Raw genomic sequence first — 23,958 nt, forward strand, 5'->3', positions numbered from 1 at the left:
CCAAAATTTTTAGGTTTCCTCTTTTCTACGAAGAATAGCCTAACCTTGGGAGTGAAATACATGAGAAAACAATCTTAAGAAAATCGTAGGGCATTTATTAGATAAAATTCGAAAATTGTACATGAATGGGACAGTCATTAAGAAATTTTTAGCCGTCCTCAAGAAATAGACAATTCTAGGCAATATCTGCTTTTCCGAACAGATATTTTACAGAAAGTAGTCATTGGGTGCCCCTGTTGAAGGTGTTGCTATGATATTACATAATATTACATAAGATGGTGCCGACAAGTTAATCTTTATGCCTTAGGTCCTGTTCGCTATGGCAAGAAATAGAGATTTGAAAATTCTGAAATAACCAATTTTTTGTTTCGTAACCTTATTCGCGCCTGAAACTGGCAAAGTGTGTCATTGAACCAGAAATGTCAATTAAGGAAACTTTAATTGGTCATATTTGCAAAATAAGATGACCCAACAAATGAATAAATAAAACTAAATTATCCTCTCCCCAAGGGGCTTTACAGATACAGTAGATAAACAAATAAAGAAATGAAACTTTGTTAAAAAACGTCCAATAAAAGAGTACAGTATACAAGCATAAGATAACAGTCATCACAAAATCATTGATAAAAATGTATCTCAAATAAAAAGCCTTAGGCGTGGGTAAAAAAAGAGAGAAAAATGTTCAAAAAATTTATGTGGGTAAATTTCTCCTTTTTAAATCTCCTTTGGCCAATAATGGGAAAGGTTCCAGGCAAAAAATTTAATTTACAGTAACTAAATCTTCAACTCAGACAAACGAGCAATGGCACTGGGCAAAAATAACATTGAAGAACATTGAAGCACATTCTCTTGCCCAAAGGACAAGCTGGAATTCAACTTTTTTCCCAGCCTTGCATAATGATTTATAACCTAAACTTTTCTTATAGCTAGCATTAAGTATACTGATGTGCATATTCCATTTCAGCTTTAATGTTGAGTTTGTGTAATGGAGCAGTCCAGACCAACAACGACAGTCACAGCAGATTCTTCAGGAGTTGGTCAAGGCGCATCAAATGAGAGATTCCATGATCTACAACAGGTATTTGAAGTGCCTTTTAAGTAAATTTTTCATGCTCTTTTGTGGCTTGCCGTTATTCACGAATCCCGCTATCTTTGAATGCACTTTAGAAGTGTTGGGATAAAAGCTATGTCACGTGGTATTTCAGAGGGCAAACAAGTGATAAAATTTGCCAGTATGAGTTATCGCAGTTGAATTGTTTATTCTCTCAAAAGAAAGGGACAATTAACATAAAGTCATGCAAATTGTGCAGACGAGTTAAATTTTGGCCAAGTTTTACATCATTAATGCATGCTGTGAGAACATCTATGCTCTCTACTGCTTCCAAGAATGTAACAATGATTACTTCCACCCATAACTTGCCACTAGCATCTTCAAGACAAAGAGTTCTTCATTTCCTGTTAAACTATTCTTACTTAATATACAGCTGCACAACTATTGCGCAGCACATAAGCAGTTATTTTCAGGCTTAACAGCATGGCTCCAACTAAAAGGTATTAGCTAAAATGTCATTTGTTAGCAATCTTTTCTTTATGATGGGTATGCTAAGCTTTGGAGGATTCATAAAGCCAGTCTGTTACCTGTACATTGCTTTCCTGTGGTTTTTTGGTTCTGACAGAATTTTGAGCTCGGAAGTAGTTTACTTTTCCAATGAAACATTTTATGCAGTCTAAGTTAATCTGTTTGGTTGTTTGGTTTCATGTAAAGAATCTGTCCTTTCTCATTAGAAATTAGAGCTCTTCTTTTCTTTTATTGTATGAAGCAACACTGGCGCATGTAGGAATAACTAAATTCCCCGCTGAAATCTAGAGATAGAATCTTGGTTGACATAACAGCCAATCACGTATCAGAGGTTTTCCTCAACATTCCAAGGAAACCAGAACACAATTAATGATAGCACGACACAGATGTCCCTCTTCCCCCTTTTTTTTGAGGAGAGGAAGGGGCTCTTCACAGGCTGGAGTTAATTAAAAGTAGTTGTGTAAAAAATCTGGAAAAATTAAGAATTATCCATAATGTCATATGAAGAGCAAATACATTTATGTGCATATGTGCCGCTCATAATAAATTATATCCATTGCTTAGAATATCCTTATTGTATTTTTGAAAGAACAACAGTAGTTTATTTTAATATGATAAATAAACATGGTATTGAGAAAGTCAGCTGACATTTGCATTTTACTTTGAATTCAGGAGTACTTAGAACAGTGGCATTTACTAGCAAATTTAGAATCTGATTTGCCATCTGAGACACATTCTGAAGAACAGCAAGAATCTTCAGCATTTTTTCAGAACAATGGATTTAGTGCTAGCACACAAGGTGCTGAACCAAATAATGATCATCAAGAAAAGGTATGGGTAACTGGGAGAATATTGTAAGTGTTAACAATAACAATTATAAAAATTATATACAATTATTAATTTTCCTCATAAATCACCCAAAAATAGTAATGAACTAGTCTAGGTAGGAAACCATGAACACCAGAAATATTTCTGACCTGTTATTCTGTTTCAAGAAAAAGCCAATTAGGCATGAGAAAACTAAACTGTAAGCAACAGATTCATTAGTTTGTGGTTTTATGTTTAGTTGGCATGCCCTGATCTTTGCTGTGATTGGTTGTAACACAATAAACATTTCTGAAATATTTCAAGTGTTCAGGGTTTGTTGGTTTGAAAGTAATATAAACCCTCAGGAAATTAACAAGATTGTCCAATAGTGGCCAGAATAGTCCATTTTTATGTATTAGGTCTGCCAGAAATGGCAGGAACAGTACACGTCCAGCTTGCACCATTAATACTCACAGTATTCCACTCAACTCATGGAAAATAGCTGACAGCACAGGCTCTTGATTCTATGCTCTTTTTGAACAACCATGTTGGTTCTTTATGTCCCCTTTGAGTTATAAAGGTAGGTTGAAGGGGACAATGCTGCCAGATTATGTCAACCAATGATGTGATCTTCTGAACTGAGGCAAGGTCTTATTACAGCAAGCATAGGCCCTCTTAGGGGGGTACACATACCTATGTCCCTGGTCTGAATTTTAAATACAGTCATTTTACATTTTGATGAGTAGACTATGTCCTTGCCGGTATTTAACTGTCCCATCTTTGTGTCATTTGTCAGCATTTTAACTAGTCTCATGTTGCTGTTTTAAGGCCATGCTGCTTGTCGGAATTTTTCCCTAACAGGGCCTTAAGCATGATCTTACCAGGTTTTTAATATTTGGTTGCTGTTCTAACCAGAACTTGAGCATACAACCTTCTTTCAGTAAACATATCTTAAAAAATGGTTGGGTGGGAGTGAAAAGAAGGGGAATGAAAAAGAAGGGGACGATCTGCTAAATAGTTAGTACTCAGGGCATATAGTGGTTTTGATTTACTATAGTTATTTATTATTATTGCTTTTATGGGGCTTCTTTTGTCACACTTGCAGATTGCTTTTTTAAGATCTTGATTTTTTTTTCCTTCAGGATGGAAGCGAGCAGTGGTTTATTCTTGATGAGGAAGATTCTTCTGAGGTTGTTGGATCTGAAGTCAGATTTGACAATGAAGAAGTAAACAAGACCAGCACCACCAACCCAGATGAAAACATGAAGCAAAATGAAGACAACATTACCCATGTTAGTGAAATCTTTCTAAGGGAATGTGATTTGTTTCACCTACCAGTAGTTTCAAAGGGTACTAAGGACTTGTCGGGATTATTCCAAGGGGTACCTGGAAAAAAGCCCCATGTCTTGTAGGGTGTGTTCCTAGTGATCCAGGACCACTCAGACCATGGTGCATCAAAGGAACTGATGAATCCTTTCCCAGGGTGGATTCATCATTTCCTTAGAGATGCTATGATCTGAGTGATCTTACATCATGGAGGGATCCTGATCTGGTTCATCCCAATGAACCACTCCCTTAATTAACTTGAATTTGCTTACGAACCTAAAGGAGAACTTGATGTTAGAACAAGTGTTGATAAAATGATTGTCAATTCAGCCATCATGAACTGGTAGTCATCTGAAAACATGATTGGTTTGTTTCTGTTTGTATGTTGTCAATAAAGGACATGCGTACAAAAGAAATCCCATGCATTTGTCTTAGTACCATAAAGGCACATTATTATTGGGCAGGAGTAAACCAAAGCCAGGGTGCAACAAAAATGCTGTCCAGTAGCCTGGTGCTAGTGGATCGACCAGTCAGGCTAGCTTGATTTTATTACGATTTACTTGGCGGGCAAGCAGCCTTTACTGAGAAACAGTAAATGTTAGTGAAGATGGGGATTGGTAGGCTGGCAGTACCACTGCTCCAGGCTAGTAAACTAAAAAAATGCAACAGCTTGCCTTATCTCTGACACCCTGAAGCCCTTTTAAAAACATTTCTACACTTATGGTGCATATAATAATAATTTCTTGTAGCTGTCCCCATATGCTGAACAGTGGTATGAACTGGAGCAACTCAAGGCAAGTGTTAGGTCTTTAAGCCATGCTGCAGGCTTACCACAGTCACCCCAGCCATCAGCTCTACATACAGATGAAACATTAGCAAGTGGTCTGAGCAGTGGTTCATTGAGCGTTGAAAATCTTGATGAGGTTGGACTGCTGAATACTGAGGCATTGGAACAAGAAACTGCAACAGCTCAGGATGGTAAGACACTGGGAGTGTTCCAGTGAGATTACCCGAATCATGGTACATCAAATGACTTGATGAATCCTCTTCCAGGAAGGATTCGTCGTTACCTTGGATGTGCTATGATCTGAGTGATCTCGGATCCCAGATCCTGATCCGCATCATCTTAATGGTATGCACGCACTTTCTACTCCAAGAGTTGAAACTATGGAAAAAATACAGAGATACTGCACTCTGTGGAAGAAATCTTGGGAAGTGACCATTCAACCGAAACTTTTTCTTCACTACTTTATCTTATATACCGTTTGTATTTCAGTATGAAAATTAAATATTAAAATTTAGCATTTTCTTTAATTTGGAAGTCTCTAGGCAAGTTTTGTTTTGTGAGTTTATTTTTTCTCAGTCGGAATCTCATAACTGTGCTTTTACGTTAGTTGCTAAGATTTCTTTCTTTCCGTGAGAAACTGGTCTTGCTTGTAATACCTACGTACGCTGAAAAAGAAGCACCATGCAGCGTGTTTAAATAAGTACAGACAACCGACTTTGCTCAAAGAAGTCGGTCACTTTGTTTTCACAAGGCCAACCGCTTAATGTTGGCAAATGCGATGAAACCAATGCAGTACTCTTCCACATGAAAATAGTCATACGAAGTGATAGTAAGAAAACTGATCTTTCCTCATCTTAAAAGCTCTTTCAATCTTTTTTATCTCCATTTTCTATCTTAACAGAGCGTGTACAAGAGGATGATCCAGGTGACAGTGGTACTTCCTTCAGCATGGACGAGTCTGGCGCCGAACCAAAACTACCAGCAAGTGAATGGTTTCCTCTGAGACCGAACGCTGTAGGAGAAGATGATGAAGACTCTAGTCATGTCACAAATGTTGGAGCAGTCACAGCTGCCCATGGATCAAACAGTTGCGACAGATTACAAAATATACCACATGCTTGGTCAGATGATGACAGCAAACATTCGCCACCAGAAAGATCACAACCTGACGGAAGAGACGGTCCAGACCTTAAACGGACGCCTTGGATGGCCAGCAATCAACCAGTTGTCGTGCATTCTTCGCAGAGCTCAGATATCGACACTGGGACAGCTGCTAGTAAAGACAGTGCTAGTGATGTGTCTGTACTATCACAACCACAGAGTGACCACAACATCACACCTCTGGACATCATTGCGAGGAGTGTTCCCCATACCAAGGAAGGCGTAAGCCTCATGAGCGAGTTGAGGCAGCGACGTGCCCCTCAGTTGAACAGTGACAGTGATACTGAGAGTCCAGTATCCAAACTGCTTGGTCCAAACTTTCGTGCAGTACAACAAGTGCTGGATAGACTGAAACAGGAAAAGCTGACTGGTAGTGTTAGTGACGAGGCAGAAGAAGTGGCTTCTGAAAGACAGTCCTTGACAGAAGAGAGTTTAAGGTCCACGTCTAGCGCTGGACTGCCTGCTTCTACTAGTATGTCAAGAGTCCATGAAGCACAATGGACGTCACAGGCAAAACCTCGGTCCTCCATTGAGCGATTGAATAGACACGACGCACCTTTTTCAAGAGCTTTTTCCACTCATAACGACGAACGTTTGGGCGAGAGATATTCACTTGATGAAATTAATCGGAGGTTTTCCGATAGCAATATTGCTCTGGGTAACGCCACGGAAGGAAGTGAAACCAGACGCGTATCGAACTGGTCAAGTGCAAGAGTCCCTTATGATTCAAGCGAAATGAGCCCGGTCGATGCAGTTCCAAAGTCAAACTTAGAACCAGCTGCCAAAAAATCATCGCACGATTTATTGCGGTTCAGTTCTGAAGCCAACAGTGACGCCATTGTACGAATGCCCATTTCCACCCAGCCCACCACCGAAAAATCCTCACTAGAGCTGATGCGGTTCAGCGCTGCAGCTACAAGTGCGAATGTTAGGATGCCTTCATCAACCCAACTCGCTGTCAAGGAATCATCTCAAGACCTGATGCGATTCAGTTCGGCTGCCAGTAGTGCCACGAATGATAGGATGCCTGCATCAGCCCAACTAACAATTAAGGAATCAACGCAAGACCTGATGCGGTTCAGTTCTGCAGCTAGTAGTGCCACGAATGTTAGGATGCCGGCATCAACTGAACTCGCTGTCAAGAAACCGTCTCATGATCCAGCGCGCTTCAGTTCTGCAACTAGTAGCGCCGCAAATGGTAGGATTTTAGAGGACGAATATCCTGCAGCTTCCATTGACAAACGTGAAGTTTTTCCCCACCACAATTTAATTGATGATGGACCGGTTGATGCATTACCTGTACCCCTTTTACCAACTACTAATAGATATTCAACTGAGCAAAATTCACGCAGTTCTATAGAAACAAGCTTAAAGACTTCGCGAATCGCTTGGGGAGAGCATGTTACACCACCTTCGACTACTACAGAAATGACTGGTGGAAAATCTCATGAAGTACTTCATTCGGGCACGCATGCGTTATTGGAACAATTTCACGATCTAACACCTCCTAGCACTGCTGGAAGCAGCATTCCAATGGAAAGTAAAATACCGACAAGTTCGTCCAGGGAGTTGTCTGGTCACAGTCCCAAGCAAGCAGATAGCGTATTGGTATCTGGCAAAACCATCGTAAGTCTTAGTGACAGAACAGGAGCTTCATCTCATTACCCAAACGGAACAGAACGAGATGAAAGACAAACACTACAGAGTGTAGGCGGTGTGCAACATGCCAGTGACAGTGATGCAACTGCATCCTCAGATGATACGGATGATCTCCTGTCATATGAGCCAGTGTTGGAAGGCGATCGTCAGTATTTGCGCATGCGCATGCAAAGACAGTCAAAGCATTCAGAACATAGGCAGAAACGGTCTGAGGAAATGGAGAATGGTGACAGTAGAATAGTTGCAGGAAGGTCTAGGGAAATAGATACTGCTACTAGACTGCCTGGTAAAAACGAATCATCTTCCATTCCGCAAAGGCAGAGTCAGGATGGTGATCTTAGTACTCCAATACAAGTGGATGACAGTCATATCAAGTCCTTACACTGGTCTCTCGGAGCAGGTACCATTTCTCCCATATCTGTCACTAGCTTGGGTCAGTTGAGTTCACAAAAGGAAAAGTCGTCCACACCCCTGGGTCCAATTACAGAACGATCCAGCGTATTAGAGAATGGAACGTTGCAAGAGCAGAGTATTGAAGAAGACGACGCTTCAGCTCAGACCAATGATCGCAATTTGACTGCATCGAAACAGACCGGAAGCCACTCAACTACCGACTTCTCATCCTCAGATGAGATGTACAGGCCCGTTTTATATCGGGATGGCCTGGAGAACCAGGAAAACCGTACCTCATCGTACGGTATTTACGACATACGGAGGTCGTCTGGTCCTGGAAGCACGAACAGGCGTCGTAAGGCTCTTGGTCTTGAACCTAACCCTGCACGAGAAAATGCAAGTCAAAACCGTGGGGGCATGGTTTACATTTCAGGGGACTCTACACCAAATAGTGTTCGAGATGGCAGTAGGCAGCTGTCAAGGGAAGACGTTGATTTAGCTGGAAGTGCTGCCGTTTATCGTGAAACAACTCAACCAGGGCTGGAATATTACGAAGGTCGTATGGAAAGGGATGAAGGGTTGAGAAGGCCGAGAACAAAAGATTATGGGATGGTAAGAGAATCGAATGTTCGCAAAGGTAAACAGGCACGTGAGGTGCTGAGAAAGAGCGATTTCCATCATCACGACGATGATTATCATTTACGTGAGGAAAGAAGGTCTGACCGTTCGCATGGTCACCAGTCACGCCCTTCCGCTAGTCAAGACGCGTCTGTCCGTAACAGTACGTCAGAGCGAACGCTAGAGGAAGCACTTGATATTAGAGAAAGATCAAGGCGGTTAGCTGGGCAGTATATGGAAAGCACAGATTCAAAGGGTACCGCCCATTCTGTCGGTGGAAGATCCGGTAGTTCAAGAAAATCAAGATCAAAGTACCCTGCTGACAGTCTTGTTTCTTCCTCCCTTCAAACGCAGCCAGAACAGGCATCGAGGAGTAGAAAGCACCATGATAGCAAGTCTCGTCATCGCTCTCGCGATGGGAAAGACTCGCATGCAAGGCTGGATGCTAATATTTCCAAGTTGTCCTCTCTTATCTCAAAGTCGACAGACGAGAGTATTTCCTCGTCCTCTCAAATGTCCGTCATCCCTACGTCCAGATGGCCAAGTAAAAGAAGTAAAAAACACAAGACGAGCTCGTCGAGTGGTTCGTCGGACGTGTCTGAGTATTTCAATTACGCCTTCATGGAGCCTCATCTGCGCTCCTCCATCAAACATAAGATACGACTGAGAGAATTGCTTAAGTCTGTCAAGGCACGTGATATCTCACCAATCGTTAGAGTTCGAGAAAACACTTCAACTGAGTCTGCGTCATTTGTATCGAGTGATGGAACAGCTGGAAGGGAAAGAGAAGAAGAGACTCCAGAAAAAGACAGAGGGGCACCTTCAGAAGTGGCACACCCTCCGAGACCACAAGCATTCGATATACCCATTTCTACCTCGAGACCTACAGGGTCAGAGCCACAAATCCCATGCACCTGCTCGCAAAGGCCTGTCGCACAGACGGCTACTTCATATGGTCTCAGGGCAAGAGAAGAAAGATACAATGGCATGGACTTTGGCATGCCAAAGAAACGAGATGTTGGTGTCAACATTCCTACTCCAGTCGTCTCAAGGAGCCAGTCTCCCAGCTCCGATTATTCACGGCAGCATGAAGACGCTAGCACGCAAACGGAAGAGGTTGACATTAGACGGAGAGGAAAGAGACTGGTTGACAGTGAACCCATGAAATCCCAGCGAAAGTCAGCCAAGAGTCCTCTTAGAGATGCCGAAGAGTTTGGAGTTATTTCTCAGCCCTCGCCCTCAAAGTCAGATCTCATATACCGAGTGGACCAGCGAGAATCTAAGCATAAACCGAAAGATCGATTGGTAGCCAGTCAGAACTCTCCGGGTCACGGTGCCCAAAGAAGTTCGGACAGAACACGTAGGGGACCACTTCCCACTTGGTTTCTACCTTTGACGAGCAAAACGCAGACCGAAAAAAGAACGGAGACAAATTTCAAGACGCCGAGTAGAAGTCGCACTAGTGATGAATTACGAGTGGATGTGTTCGATTCTGCGGTCAATCCGTCCCCTTCTCTTCAGAAACTTAGCCTTCAAGAGGCATTTTTGTACGCACGACCTCATTTTGTGAAGCGTTCACAGGAGAGAGTGGCAAGAATTGAACAGGCTGCACGAGAGAAAGACAGACGTAAAATGATTGCAGAAACTGCTACAGAGGAAAACAGGATCGCAGAGGCTCAGAGAGCAAAACGTCTGGAATATGTTGTTTCTCCTAAGTTCAAGCCACGTGTAAAGGGTGCTGGTGAGTGAGGCTGTTGTTTTCTTGTCGCTAAGCTTGTAGTGAACTTCCCATTCTAGGCGACGCGTAACCAGTAGACCTCGTCGAACTAGTACTAACCAAAGGTTATGGAGTGAAGGCGACAACGTATCGAAGGTCCAAACGCTTTTGCTCCAACGCTGTGCTTTGCGAAAGTTTCACGTGACAGATGGTCAAAACACGCATGATCAGATTACGAGGGGTAAAAGGTCGAAACGTGCGCGATCAAATTGAGTTTTGTGCATTCCATTTAATGATCTTACGTCCCTCACCAGAACTTCCAAATTTTAAAAAAGTGTAAAGAACATTTAATTGGTAGCCTTTTCTTACCCTCCGCCTGCGGTTTATTGATTTAAACTTCCTTTAAAATCACTCCATGATTATAAAGTTGTTGTGCACTTTCATTTCCTGTACGACCTTGATGATTTTATGCGCTTGAAGAGCTGTTGGAGATGTGATGCTTAAATTTGTGTTACATTATACTATGATTCAAACTTTTGTAATCCGCCTTTAGATCAACTTCATGTACCGAAACCAAGGCAGATGACTCAAGCAGAGATAAAAGAATTGAACAAAAGGTAAATCAGCTGAAGAACTTTTACAAAATGAAGTAAACTGATTAACTTTAGTAGACCTGTCTGCCTGTAGTCTTGTCGCCAGGGCAGAGTTTGTTCAAAAGGTGGATAGCGCTATCCGCTGGACAAATCTCTATCCCGGCAGTGGATAGCGCAATTTGTTTCTGTAATGTTTATCCGCTGGATAGTTATATATCCGATGGAAAGCGCTATCCAACGTTTGAAAACCTAGGGCTAGAACTTGTTTTCCCCTTTGTCAGCACGCAGGAAGCTGGTTGCCGTTCGCGGGCTCTGAGCTGGAAACTAGAAAATGGGTTTCTTTTTGCATACTGTTCATCACGACTAAAAGTTCCTGTACTACTTTTGAATCAAGTTACCCAGGAGAATTCTACATTTTTAGAACAATTAAAAAATGACTTCATTTGAGAGTCATTGTATTCGCACCGTGCAAGAGACAGGGCCGCCCCGTCTATATTCGCCTCTTTCGCAGTGTCCACGAAACCCCCCTTTCGAGCCACAACCTTTTGCGTATTCATTGTTTAAAATTCCCTTGGGTATCACAGTCATCTCAAGGGAAATTTAAAACATCTGAAACAATCCTTGTGCATATTATTTTGGTGCAAAACCTTAACCTCGCCGCCGGTTTCGTTTGAACGCTGTGTTTTACCGCTGGTGTACGCTTTGACAATCTAATCTTCGTCTTTAATGTTTCTTCACCTCCCTTTATAGACTGTACAAGAATCTACCTGAGGTAAAAGCGAAAAATGAGCAAGTGAAGCGACAAGCTTTTTACCGAACAAATAGACTGCGAGCACAATTGTACGGCAAGGTAGGATCTGATTAAAAAGTTGAAGATTTCTCTTTTTCGCAGTGAAAGACTTTTTATCTGACGTGCTTTATTTTTCCTTCCTTACAGAGAGTCCGCAACCGCCTCAAAGGTGCTGGGAATTAACTAAAGATATTTATAGTTATTTTGAAATTGAACAAGAAAACTTTTAACGACTTTCGCTTTTCATCGATTTCACTGCTTCTCTCCTTAAAGGACATAACTTGAACAAGTTTGTCATCAATGACATGTAGAAAATCTTTCGTACATTTTATGTAACACTACTGGAAATAATATGGAATTAATAAACTTAATTTAAACTCAAGACTTTCTTGTTCGCCTGTAAAAATTATACGTATTGGATATGAATGAATTGCGCTGCCTCAACCTCTTTATGCGGCAGAAAACACAACAGAGCTAGACTTAAAGACTTTAATACGAAATTCAACCACTACTAAAATCTTTATTTGTCGACATATCGACAGGGTGAACAAACGTTTATTTACAAAAATTCTTCGCTAAAACTGCCTCCTTTGTTGAATCATTTAAGGCGCACGAAATATCTCACGTTTGATCAACGTCCAACGTAAGATCCACAACATTCATGGTAGTTTTTGTCGAGTTGCAGCCCCGCAAACCAGCGACAAACGTAGACGGTTTTGGAACATTTGTTGAAGACTCTCGCTTCGTTTGTGTAACCGCATCCCTGGAAGAAGCGAGGATAACAAAGAAAGTATTTACATTTGCTACAAAAATAAACTTTTTGGGGGTCACTAATGGCTGTTACAAAATTTAACAACGTTTAAGTTTATGTTTTGGTTCTATTTCATTTTTGGTTTAAATATTATTTTTCTTTGTTTTTGAGTCTGACAGTGCAGTATGATAAGAAACAGAGGAAAATAAATTTAATCCACTGCATAAAACTAACAGAAACTTTGGCACAGAATGTAAAAGACGGCAAAAAGTACCTTCGAGTTTCCGCGCGTATAATTCCCGCTCTCGCGCACTTTTTTCTGCAAGCGCGCGCTAAACCTCTGACGTCAAAAATGCTTTTATGACGTCATGTTTTTTTCTTTTATTTTTCTGAGCGATAGGCCTTTAAAGTTGAGACAGTCTTGAAAGTTAAGTCATGAACAGTTTTCCCTGTCGTATGTGGTTCAAAATATACATAACCACGCTTCGCAGATTGAGGAAACTCTAAGGTTAGCTTTATTTATTCATTTTTCAAAAAATCAATGACATTTTCAGAGCACTTACTTGGGTAGGTAGACTTGTGAGTCATTATCTCTTCTAAAGTTACTCAAGTCGGTCTGCATCGAATGTGTCAGTTTTGTACGAAGGTTAGCCTAGATAAGGAACGTAAAGGAACGGCTTAAACTTACACTTAGATTTGAGCATTCTCTTTACTTATTTCATCAAAGGTAAAACAAATTCCATCAAAAACAAAGAATTACACTTCAACTCGCAAATTTCTGCTATTTATTTTGATGTGGATTTCTGGATGGTTGCATTTTTCTGGGGAAAAAGAATTATTTTTCTAAGGCATGAAATATCAAAAGTACTTCATAAAGGAGTGTGTATTAAATGGAATGGCCCTCAGCTATCTCATTCGATGGGGATTTCTGGATGGTAACAATCAGAACAATGCTATCTCGTGTGTTCGTTCAACGACATGAAATTTATTCGTACACTTTGGAGAAGATCGACTGCTTAATTAGCTTAGTTGAGCAGTTGATCTTCTCTAAAGTGTACGAAACCGAGCCAAACCACAAGGATCGCCTTTCGTAGATTTAAATTCAGAATCTGATTGGAGAGTAGTTTCCACCAAGCATGCGGTATAGAAAAGTAGAATTTGTGATCACTGACCAGTTTCAGGGCTTTTCGCCGAAGTTCCCACTCGTTCCACTCATATGACTTTACAATGTTAGACTCCATAAAGTGTGTATCTGTCTGTGTTCCACTGTCACATTTGGTGACTGGAGCCTCAATCATTCTGCCTGGTTCCCTTCCCTGTGTAAATATCATAACATTACTAGAGGTTTTTCGCATGTTTTGTTTTTTGGGCATCCCTGCGTTTGTATTGGACTAGACGTTACGAACCAGTTCACCGATGGCAAGGATACCACAAAAAACGTGAATTGCTTGCTGCCTGTTTGTTTTTGTTGTTGGTGGTGTTGCTGTTTTTTGTTTTGTTTTTTTTGTTTTTTTTCGCGCTTGGCGTCGAGTGCACGTATCTGCTTCGCGCTCTGATGGGCTGACGCTCAGTGGGCTGTTGTGAGTTTGGGAACCCTGTGCCTGCTCCAGAGTGCTTGATACTGTACATGTACTCGGTTCTGCCTTAAACAAAAGGGACCTAGGCTTACAATACGATAACGGAGAACGCCACTTAAAACGTGAACAAAAACTAACTTCGCGTCCTTTTAAACTAATTCGCGATTATTCCAACTCGTTCAGTTATTTAAAACTTGGGAGAATAAACTGGAGCTGAAGAGAGGTGACCACGTTGAAACTGGATTGCGCCGTGGCCGTTTGAGAAACGTTATAGTGTCACATAGGTTAATCTTACCTGTGCGTAGGGTGTAATTGATGCAAACTGGGTGTGCAATTCAAGTAGTTGAATGAGTTCAGGAGACTTCTTCGCTGCTTCTGCTACACCGTTGATATAGCTACATAAAAAACAAAAGATAAAAAACTGTAATTTACGGCTAAAACGCGCAGTCAGAAAGAACAAGCGAGTGGGGCAAACTTTTTAGCCATTTTCAGAAGGATTTGACAAAAAAAAGTAATAATTGCGGTTATCGTTGAGTATTTTTCCACAGATAAGACCCTCCTTTGTAGGAAAATTTTACCGTGGGTCATATTTATGGCAACTAGTTGAAGTTCAAAGGAAACAACCAATGACAGCTTCCCAGATGTTTACTTTGGATTTCTGAGTCCAGCCACTACCCCGAAAAGACCCAACCAATCAAAAGCGTGGCTATGAAATTTCCCGCGTAAAAGACGCGCATCACGTAGAGAGTACCGATACCGCGCTTCTCCGTTATCGCGGAAAAAAACCCTGAGTGTAACCACGTTGGAAAACCACGATAAATCGCCTGCTATTCTCGCGGTGTGTGTAACCAACAATAAAGTTCAAAAGTCTTACCTATCTGGGGCATTTGCAAACTCGTAAGCAGCCTGTTTGTCGCAGAAGGCGTAGTAGTTGTCTTTATAACGAAGCACGCCATTGGCTGGGTTAGACGGAATTAAAAGTCGATCGTAAACGACCAGGGACCAACCACAGAAACCCTGAATATGAAACATAATGAAAATATAAGTTCATCAGTGGGGAGATGCTTAGCGAACTAGATAAATTACTGAGTTCACATGTGACACCACACGTCTTGCAGCCGTAGACAACTGTAAACAGTTGCAGAGAATCAACAGTTGTTCTAAAAAAACTGAATCGTCATTTTATGTCTTCGGTTTTCTCTCTTCACATTGATACATTTTTTACACTTTGGAAGCCTAACGGTTCAGTTGGTTCTAGTCTCGCGATATGTTTAATTCACTTGACTTTCATTTCAAGAAGATGGCCAAATGTTTACTGCATTCCTTACCCGGTATTGTATTGGCAGCTTGTCAAAGTTCTTCGTTGTCTCGTGAAAGAGCAGTTCAATCTTATGATTGTCTATCTCCTTGCCGTTAATTCTATCGTCATCAGAGGAAGTCTTGTAAAAACCAATGAAGGTGTATTAGTTACAGTAATATCCAATATCCAGCTATTTTGACCTGCTTGGTCAATAAGGGCTATCTCAGGCTTCAATACTGTCGAAAAATTTTGAAAAGAATAAGCGATTTTTGAAGGGGGAATTTTTTCGGCAGAATAAGGCAATCTTGAGCACACTTTGAGCACTAGCCTGTGAACAGGCTCTCTGTTTGGGGAAAGGATGAACAGAGGGCCTGTTCACAGACTATTTGAGCAGTATGGAAAGGATGCTTCGAAAAAAATGGCCTTATATAGATGAAATAAACGTGAGTCTTGAACAAAGCACACAAGTTCTTTGTGTAACGTCAACGTTTTTCCAGAAAGAATAGAAAGAGGTAGCCTTCATAGCTAATGATTTTTCATGGAGCTCTCGCGTGCGCGTCTCAGTAAGTCAATCCTGTTATGTGCAGGAATAACAGAAATTTGCATGAGCGACTTTTAAACTCAGCACCTACCTCGACTAGCCTCTGATCATCAGTTTTGATTTCTATTCCCTCGGTAAATGGCTGAAGAACATCTTCCCTCAACAATTCTTTGTGCACCTACAGTAACAATATTAAAAGATTTTTGAGGAGATCACAAGCGCGTTGGAATAGAAACCGAACGCGCGCTCACAGTATAAGGTTTTGTGCCCTCCCAAACTCACATTTTCTGAAGAATGTAAGTAGCCCGCGAAAACAGCCGTTTCTCCTCGCTCTTTCTCGCTGGGGACGTTTCCCGCGGTTATTCCTCGCGAAACGTCCTCAGCGGCGAAGAGCGAGGAGAAACGGCTGTTTTCGCAGGATAGAATTTAAGTCTCCAGTTGCCATGTTCTTGATTGCATAACAAGAAAAACGCTAGGAAAGGGGCTGCTTCATTTAGACTTCTTTTACTTTTAAGACTTTTAACATGTTATCAAAGTTGCTTTACGCCGAGACGACTACAATCAACAACTCTAACATGTTCTGTTAACCTTTGGTCCAAGAGCAAACGATGGAGTTTCAGTTTTAAGAGCTGGTCCTAACTTTTCAGTCTGTGGATGAACTCCTATGGTGTTACCATTCAAATGAAACCTCTTCAGTAGTACTTTCACAAGGTACTATTTATTTAGTATGTAGTTCTAACTTTTGAGTCTGTGGATGAAAACCTATGGTGTTACCATTCAAATGAAACCTCTTCAGCAGTACTTTCACATGGTACTATTTATTTAGTATGTAGTTATAACTTTGGATTCTGTGGATGAAATCCTCTGGTGTGGCCATTCAAATGAAACCTCTTCAGCAGTACTTTCACTTGGTACTGTTTATCAGCATTTAACAAAATGAAATTTAGAAAGTTTGGTAAATTTTCAAATTCGGCAGACAGTGAAAAGTTTAAACATTGGGGCGTAGTTGAATAATGGAAAATTGTATGACAATTTTTGAACTCTAGCAAGGCTTGACGTATTATGTCTCTTTTTTGCGTAACCCACGAAAAAAGTAAAAAAGAGTTTCGGAGAGACTGTTAAAATAACACATGTAAATGATACAGACCTTAGTAAATGGTTCTAAACTGGCGAGAATGTTACTCAAAACACTCAGCAGAACCATTTCATCCTGAAATCCAGTCCAAAGATGAGCCAGTGTAATAAACTGGGGCTAAAATACAGTAAAAATAAAAGATCCCAGATTACTCCTGAATTGGTCTAGTTGATAAAACAATATTTATTATAAGGACATACAGTCGTTAGTCTGTTATTTTCTCAACTTATCTTAGAGATTCGTAGCCCGGGTACAGCCACCAACCCCCCCCCCCCCCCCCCCCGCCTCCGGAAAAAATCGGAGCTTTTCCTGAGGGAAAGGAGCGGCTGTGTAAAAGGCTAATAGTGTCTGTTCTACCTTGAAAAAAATCTCTGTAAAGTTGTTTAGTACTTTTTTTGGTTAACTTTAAGACTTAAGCCCCATTCACACCGAAGTTAAACATGTTTGAAAGTTATTTAGTTAAACAGGGTTTGAATTTTCGTTCCTTCATAAAAGTTTCTAACTTAAACTTAAAGGGATTGCAAATTTAGTGCAAATTACAAAACACTGAATTTCATTTGAATCCTGTGCGAAACCCTGTGTTCCAGTTTTTCATATTTTAAAACCTGGTTTAATTAAACATGTTTAGTAGTAAATGGGGCATTATTAGGTATCTACGGAAACGTTTGCGCGTGCACCACACGTTTAAAGTTGCTGGCAAGCAAACAAACTGTTTGGCCCTTTTCAAAGGGTTGGGGTAGGAACTGACCCTCTTCCAACCACTGAGAGATTACTGCAGCCTAATATTTAAGGTGCTTACATAAACTTGTGCCGTAGGAACAGCAGTTTTTGATTGAACTGTATTTTTCAAGGCCTCCATTCTCGCAGCAAACTGAGATTCTAGTGCCTCCACTTGCTGTGCACAGCCAATTACATCATTCTGTCAAAAGAGAAAGAAGAAATTGAGTCTTTAAGCTAGCAGGTTAATTCACTTGGGTGTAAAGTGAAAGTCTGAGTTTACCAACAGAATGGAAAGAAAAGCTTCATGTTGCCGTGTGTTGATCAAAGCTTCTTTCAGCAAATTTAATGATAGTCCTTCTAAGGGCTTCTGGTTGGTGACAGTCTCTTCTATTATTGCTGTAGATCATAAAAAAGAAATTAATAACAACTCCTGATAATTGTTCAATAATTATTCAATTGAGGACAGCACTACCAGAACAGAAATCATAGATCTTACCAGTGTAAGTAAAAGCCAGTTTGGTTGTGTTTTGAATTTCCACCTGGACATTTTGAGTTGTTGCAGGAACTGCTTCCCTCAGTATTGCGGGCACTGAAAGTGAAAGATAAATAACAATGATAACTATTATTCATTCAAAATATTTTGCCATTTCTGATTGGCTTAAAGCCCCCAGCTAATTCTTCATAACCAACCAGCACTGACCAAATTTGGAAGATGCGAGCAATATACCATCGATTTGATGTATATTGACTAGGAAATGAGGTTGATAGAGCGGTTTTCATTTGAGTGTCGAAAAGTAATTGGTTTTGCACTTTCTACACGATGCGATTGGCTTAAAAGATTCGCGCCACCTTTTCATCCAATCAGAAGTAAAACCAAAGCCAATTGTGACGCGCTCGCATGCATTTTCCCGCGCTTTGCGTCAGCCACATGTAATTACTTCGAGTTTTGATTGGTTCAATGTATTGTCTGTGTCCTATGTGATTGGCCAGAGTAATTACTTTGGTTTTGGTTTTACGACACTCAAACAAAAACCACTCTAGATGGTATATCGCAGTGGCGGATCCAGAGCTTCAGATAAGGGGGGGGGGGAGGGGGCTCAGTCATCCAGAGCCTGAGATAAGGGGGGGCCCGGTCTCCAAAAAATTTTTTTTCAGCCTTTCGGACCTCATTTTGGTCGAAAAATAGGGGGGGAACTGGTCCCCCTGGCCCCTCCCCTGGAACCACCACTTTATTGACTTGGAAATGAGGATGATCGATGGTATATTAATTTTGGTATATTTGGAAATGAGGCTGCATGAGCAATAGACCATTGATCAACCTCTTTTCCAGGCAAAGCTGCCTAGAGTGAACTAATCAAAATGGCGTCCACGGCTACCCGAAGGCAAGACTAAAGCTGAATTTCTGACCAAAACTGAGCAGAAGAAATGCAAGAACACGCAAAACATCTTCTTGATGTATGTTATCTACTTTTTGATGAATAACTGCACAAAAAAAATCTGTTTATGTCAAAAAGCAAAGCCCTTTCTGTGTGCATAGTTAAATTCATTTTAACTTACAATCATCAATTCCTTCTCCTCCTTTACCACACTCCCGATTAAAAAGTCTGATTCCTGTCACAATCAGTGTTAACTCATTTAGTTGCCTTTCTTTATCACGTTTAGTAAGAGACATGAAGGTTCCCAGCTCTGTTTGAGGAAACACGCTCTGTAGGGCAGCTGTAAAATTAATGAAAAAAAAAGCCGGGAATGAAAATTCTTCAAAGGACACAGGAAAAGCAATATTGGATAGCAACAAGACTGGTACACCTCTGAACACACCCCATTGCCCCAATTATAGAAATTACATGTATAGAAGTCCTAAGATTTATGTACACTTGGCTGTATTCACTCAGTGAGTTGCAAATATTTTGATGAACAATATGGACAAATTGCTTCCTAACTATTGGCAGTAAATGATGCTTGTGACCCGCTTTAACAGATGGGTGCACTGCAGCAGCAGATAAAGAAAAATTACATGTATGTCAGTGACTAACTTAATGCATTTGCACTTAGTTGATTGTATACTATAGCTCATTAATTCTTGTTTCCTTTTCTGGTTAGTCTAAAGTGTCAGCCATAGAGTTCTAAAGTGACGACGTCTTAAAAATTAAAGTTTTGAAAATATTGGATTTGTTGGATATTTTAAAATAGAACGACATCTGGAAGGCCTACTTGCCAAAAACTGGCATTAAGGGGCAAATGGGCTTGGAGATACTAGTCCTGTTTTGCTCTGATGACTCCATAAAAATCCTTCTAAATTTGACTCGGTTCCTTATGTTATGAATTGAGTCAAATTTAGGAGGATATGTGTGGAGTCATCAGAGCATAACTGGGCAGTAATATCTTAAAGACAATTTCCTCTGGAAATTGCTAATTTTCGGCAAGTAGGCCTTTTGGATGTTGTCCTTTCATAATACCCCGAAAAATCCCATAATTTCACAAATTCAATTTTTTATTACATGGACTCTATTAATCTTCCCCAAATCCACAACAGGTGGCCAGGTGAGAGAGAGAGACTCTCTTGCCGTACCACCCACTGAAGTGACCTGAAGTGACCTACAGCTGACCTCACGTCAGACTATTCCTTTGTGAGATCTCTACCTTTCAGTGTTTGTTGTTTGTGTCATGTTTTGGCAGCACAATTGCGGTGCTTATTGGTGCTAAAAGGGTCTTACACCACCACTTTTCAGGGCAGTCTCAAACACCTGCCACAATTTACCCCTTACAAAAAGGCCTTGCAAATCGAAATGATTAAGGGCAATGAAACCTGTGATGTTGAGAAAACTAACACAACAAACTGACAAACCTGTGGCTTCTCTGACAACTGCAATGTCTGTAGGTGAACCCAGACCAGAGCGTAGCAAAACACATGACACTATTCTCCTGTACAGGCCTGTACGAAAACAAGCGCTCAGATTCAATACTTCTTGATATTTCAGTTACACGACTGTGTTGTGCAAATTCAAATGCAGGGTTTTGCAAATTGGTAGCATTAATAATATTACATTTTTCTAGATTTATTACTTCTTTAGCTGATGGTGGATTGGGCTGATTACATTTTGGGGGAAAAACCATTTTAACGAGTTCATTCAAATTTTTTTATTTTGATAACCACTAGAAAAAATAGTTCAATTTAATGGTAAAACCTAACAGGATGATTAGAAATCTCAAACAGGTAAATGAATTATAATAATAATTCTATTATTATACCCTCTAGTTCATCTCGTGTCCTGGCGCGGCTGTCCGTGATCTCTCTGATCACTGGCTGAAGACGCTGATCAAGAACCCGTCTGTGCTCTTCCAAGAAATCAGCTGCAAGAGAATCAAGGATAACAAATAAATGAAAAAAACTGAGATCTATATTACTAGTATCTTCTCTGTGATACAGTCTACTGGGAAAAGTCCAGCCTACAGTTGTGTTTGTGTATGCGAGGCTCAAATTGACCTGCAGGGGTCTGAATGCGCAATGCTGAATAACTTCAGCTCCAAAATGCCAGTTCAGTTTGCCCGGTATAAAAATGTCATCCCGAACTGGGACAAAATACAACTGCCACAAATTGACCCTGTTTTGATGCAATCACTCCACTTTTCTTATGTAAATTGTGTTGTTTTTGTCAAAAATGAAACAAGGCTAGGGTTAACTATAAGTACACCTTTGAAAATGGTCTAAATAATAGAGACACCTTAGGTAAGAGTTGCCCAGAAAGCATGAGTTGAAAAGATGGAAAGTTAGCCATGAAAGTAATTCCTGGATTGACATGAAACAACAATGTCTAGAACTGATCCAAGAAGATCAGAGAGAGAGTAAATGCCTTATTCGGCTTTCTGCAAAGGACAAAAAAAGTATCTGCTCTCACATGCACCATGTCCAGAGGCACTGAGTTCAGGAGCTAATCCAAGAAGAAACTCATCTTTTTACCTCTACTGGTATAATTCATGTCAAAATACACCTGCATTTTGACTGTATCCAGGGATGGAGACTGTGAGTCAAGAAGTCGATCCACACACAGCTAAGTAACAAAAAGAAGGTATTATTATCAAATAACCCAGACCTACTGCTTGGAAACCTGGCAATGACTCCACCTATTGAGCTAACCAGGCTCAGCTCTTCCTCCTATAAGTTACCACAGCTGGAACCTGTTTACAGCCTATTCTATGCAAATTATAGATGAATTGGAGAACAGGGGAGGTTCAGTCAAGGTTAATTTATAGGGGTGACCACTAAGGTATGAGTTACCTTTTCCCACCCGCCAGTAAGTGAAAAGGAATGGTCATGAAGATGAGTTTGGTTATCTATGGTTATCTACCCCTACTTCCCCTTTTCCACGTGAACTAAAATTGGCAAATTTCTTTTCTTTTCTCTGTAATCATGTTGTACATCTAAAGGTATAAAAAGTAAAGTAAAGAAAAGTATACATAAATCCCTTTGAGGAGATGAAAGCAAATTTATCCACTCATCAGCAGACATCCTGGGGGTCAACCCCAGGGACAAACAAGGGCATGGCGCAGGTTTTTATGATATTTGCTGCAAATTTTTAGCCCAGGATGGAGGGATTGGATCACAAATTGCACTTTTGTAGCAGGATCGCCCCAAGGAAAGTCCCTTGGCAATTGTAATGCACCTAGTAGAGAAGGACTGGGAGAGAGATCTCAGAATAGACCATAACGTTACAACATGTCCCTGTAAAAGGCGGACTGGCACAGAAGGTACCAAATTTCTTACTATCAACCAGATGAAAACATGCCACTAGGCCTCTGTCAAGTTTGTTTTTACAAAAAGAATTACATGACCTTTGCTTTTTCTGCACTTTTCACATGCTATTTACTAGAAATTTACAATGTGGAAGTCCTTCAAAATACTGCAATAATTGTGACTGAGGCCCCTTCAACCTCATTCCCAGGGTTCTCTCCTACATGTTCCTTATCTATATGAACTACTAGGGGAGGGATAATGGTAGTTTTTTGTGGAGAAATGTAGTTCTTGGGTAAGGGGGATTTAAGCCCCTGGGATCAAGGGCAGATTTAGGGTGGGCCCAGAGTGCCCTGGCCCCTTCCCCCCCCCCTTTTGTCTGAGAGTTTTTTTTCTTAAAGATCCAGGCATTTGCATCCAGAATGTACTTGATTGCATCTCAGAGAACTTCAATCTCCAAAAATTTGCTACAGGAGCATGTGCCCGAAACTCCCTAGAAAAGTGTGCCATTTGCAATCCTGATGGGTGCTATTGTACCCATAATGCCACTGCATACTATATCTCTAGGCCTCATCTATCACAAAATCCCGGGGGGGGGGGGGACTCCCATATGAAACAGACGGGGATGCTCGTCGGAAATTTTGAATTTAACCCCTAAAGGAGACCATCTGGGCGTGGCTCAAGCTTTTTGTGACTCCTAAAGGAGACTAATCTGGGTGTGGCTTAAGCAAATTTTGACCCCTAAAAGAGACCGCTTAAAAACACACAAACACGACATGCAATGAGTTTTAATGATATAAAGACATAACAAACAAAGTTAAAAAGAAAATGGACTTCTGTTTCTCTTCGCGTAATTCTGTGTTTCTTCGCGGAACCCTAAACGAGACCTTGGCGGCTTAAAATATTGGCGCTTTACCCGGAACACCCTAAGCGAGACCAAAATCCAAGATTTACACCCCTAAGCGAGACAACGAGCATCCCCGTCTGTTTCATATGGGAGTCCCCCCCCCGGGCACAAATCCTCTGTCCGTCCCTGGGGATGGCCGCTGATAAGTGTATAGACCAGTTAAGCTTACTGTTTTTCATAACAGATAGAGTAGATAAGAAATATTTAGGGTTGTTGGGACCTCCTCCACACTGAAACTTTCACTTGATGTTGATGTTGAGAGAATGTAGCCCCGTTTTGAGTAAACCTTATCAAGCCCTGTCTTTAATGTTGTAGTTGCGGTCTAAAATGCTTCGTATTGGGCGATTGGTAAATAAATGAATAAATAGCTTAAACAAATAAGACATTCGCCTTCTCATACCATAATAAGCTTTTGTACATCATCTTTCGTAAGAGTTCTGTCCACGTTAAACTCATTATCAGGATCTAAAACAACTGCTTTGACCTAAAACCATAAAATACACATTATTTTATCGATAAACATAAAACGAGATAAATTTAGAAACAACAATTCACCCACCATAAATGCTACCAGAGTTTCGGATACAGCTTGCCCTTTGTTTGCACATTCCTGCGCGATTTCGCGTATGATATTCTTGATGACGCTTTCAGCCTGTGCCCTAGACATTTTTGTACAAAGAGGTTTTCTCGGTTGTTGAACTCAAAACATGACTGAAAACCAAAACCTAAAACAAGAGGATGAAAAGATACCGCGAAAGTCCGCCATAAGTGAAGTTTACAGAGGTGTCATGGAAACTAGACGGAAAATTCTGAGGAAAACTGGGAACTACTTTTACTGATTTGTTCCCAATGTCCTCTCCGTCGAAAG

At 40.8% G+C, this 23,958-nt stretch overlaps 2 protein-coding genes across 2 annotated transcripts; one reads left to right on the top strand and one right to left on the bottom strand.

The window, feature by feature from the left end:
* The first annotated feature begins 985 nt into the window (after positions 1–985).
* Positions 986–11,715, top strand: LOC140934743 (uncharacterized). Its single transcript, XM_073384316.1, has 8 exons — positions 986–1,078; positions 2,252–2,410; positions 3,529–3,678; positions 4,462–4,690; positions 5,401–10,071; positions 10,601–10,664; positions 11,391–11,490; positions 11,578–11,715. Exons 1-8 carry the CDS (start codon positions 986–988, stop codon positions 11,611–11,613), a joined length of 5,502 nt encoding a protein of 1,833 aa, XP_073240417.1. The 3' UTR covers positions 11,614–11,715.
* On the bottom strand, positions 11,541–23,872 carry LOC140933733 (cilia- and flagella-associated protein 206-like). The gene is made up of 17 exons (XM_073383353.1): positions 23,650–23,872; positions 23,491–23,574; positions 21,413–21,503; positions 20,704–20,805; positions 20,300–20,386; positions 19,012–19,170; positions 17,951–18,043; positions 17,735–17,850; positions 17,534–17,653; positions 16,747–16,851; positions 15,691–15,777; positions 15,087–15,197; positions 14,633–14,775; positions 14,054–14,153; positions 13,354–13,497; positions 12,745–12,833; positions 11,541–12,193 (listed from the first exon to the last, which is right to left on the bottom strand). The coding sequence occupies exons 1-17, from the start codon at positions 23,755–23,757 to the stop codon at positions 12,052–12,054; spliced, it is 1,881 nt and encodes a 626-aa protein (XP_073239454.1). The 5' UTR covers positions 23,758–23,872; the 3' UTR covers positions 11,541–12,051.
* Between the last annotated feature and the right edge of the window lie 86 nt (positions 23,873–23,958).

The sequence above is a fragment of the Porites lutea genome, chromosome 4 (genome assembly GCF_958299795.1).
Source record: "Porites lutea chromosome 4, jaPorLute2.1, whole genome shotgun sequence".
In the NCBI taxonomy this organism is placed as follows: domain Eukaryota; kingdom Metazoa; phylum Cnidaria; class Anthozoa; order Scleractinia; family Poritidae; genus Porites; species Porites lutea.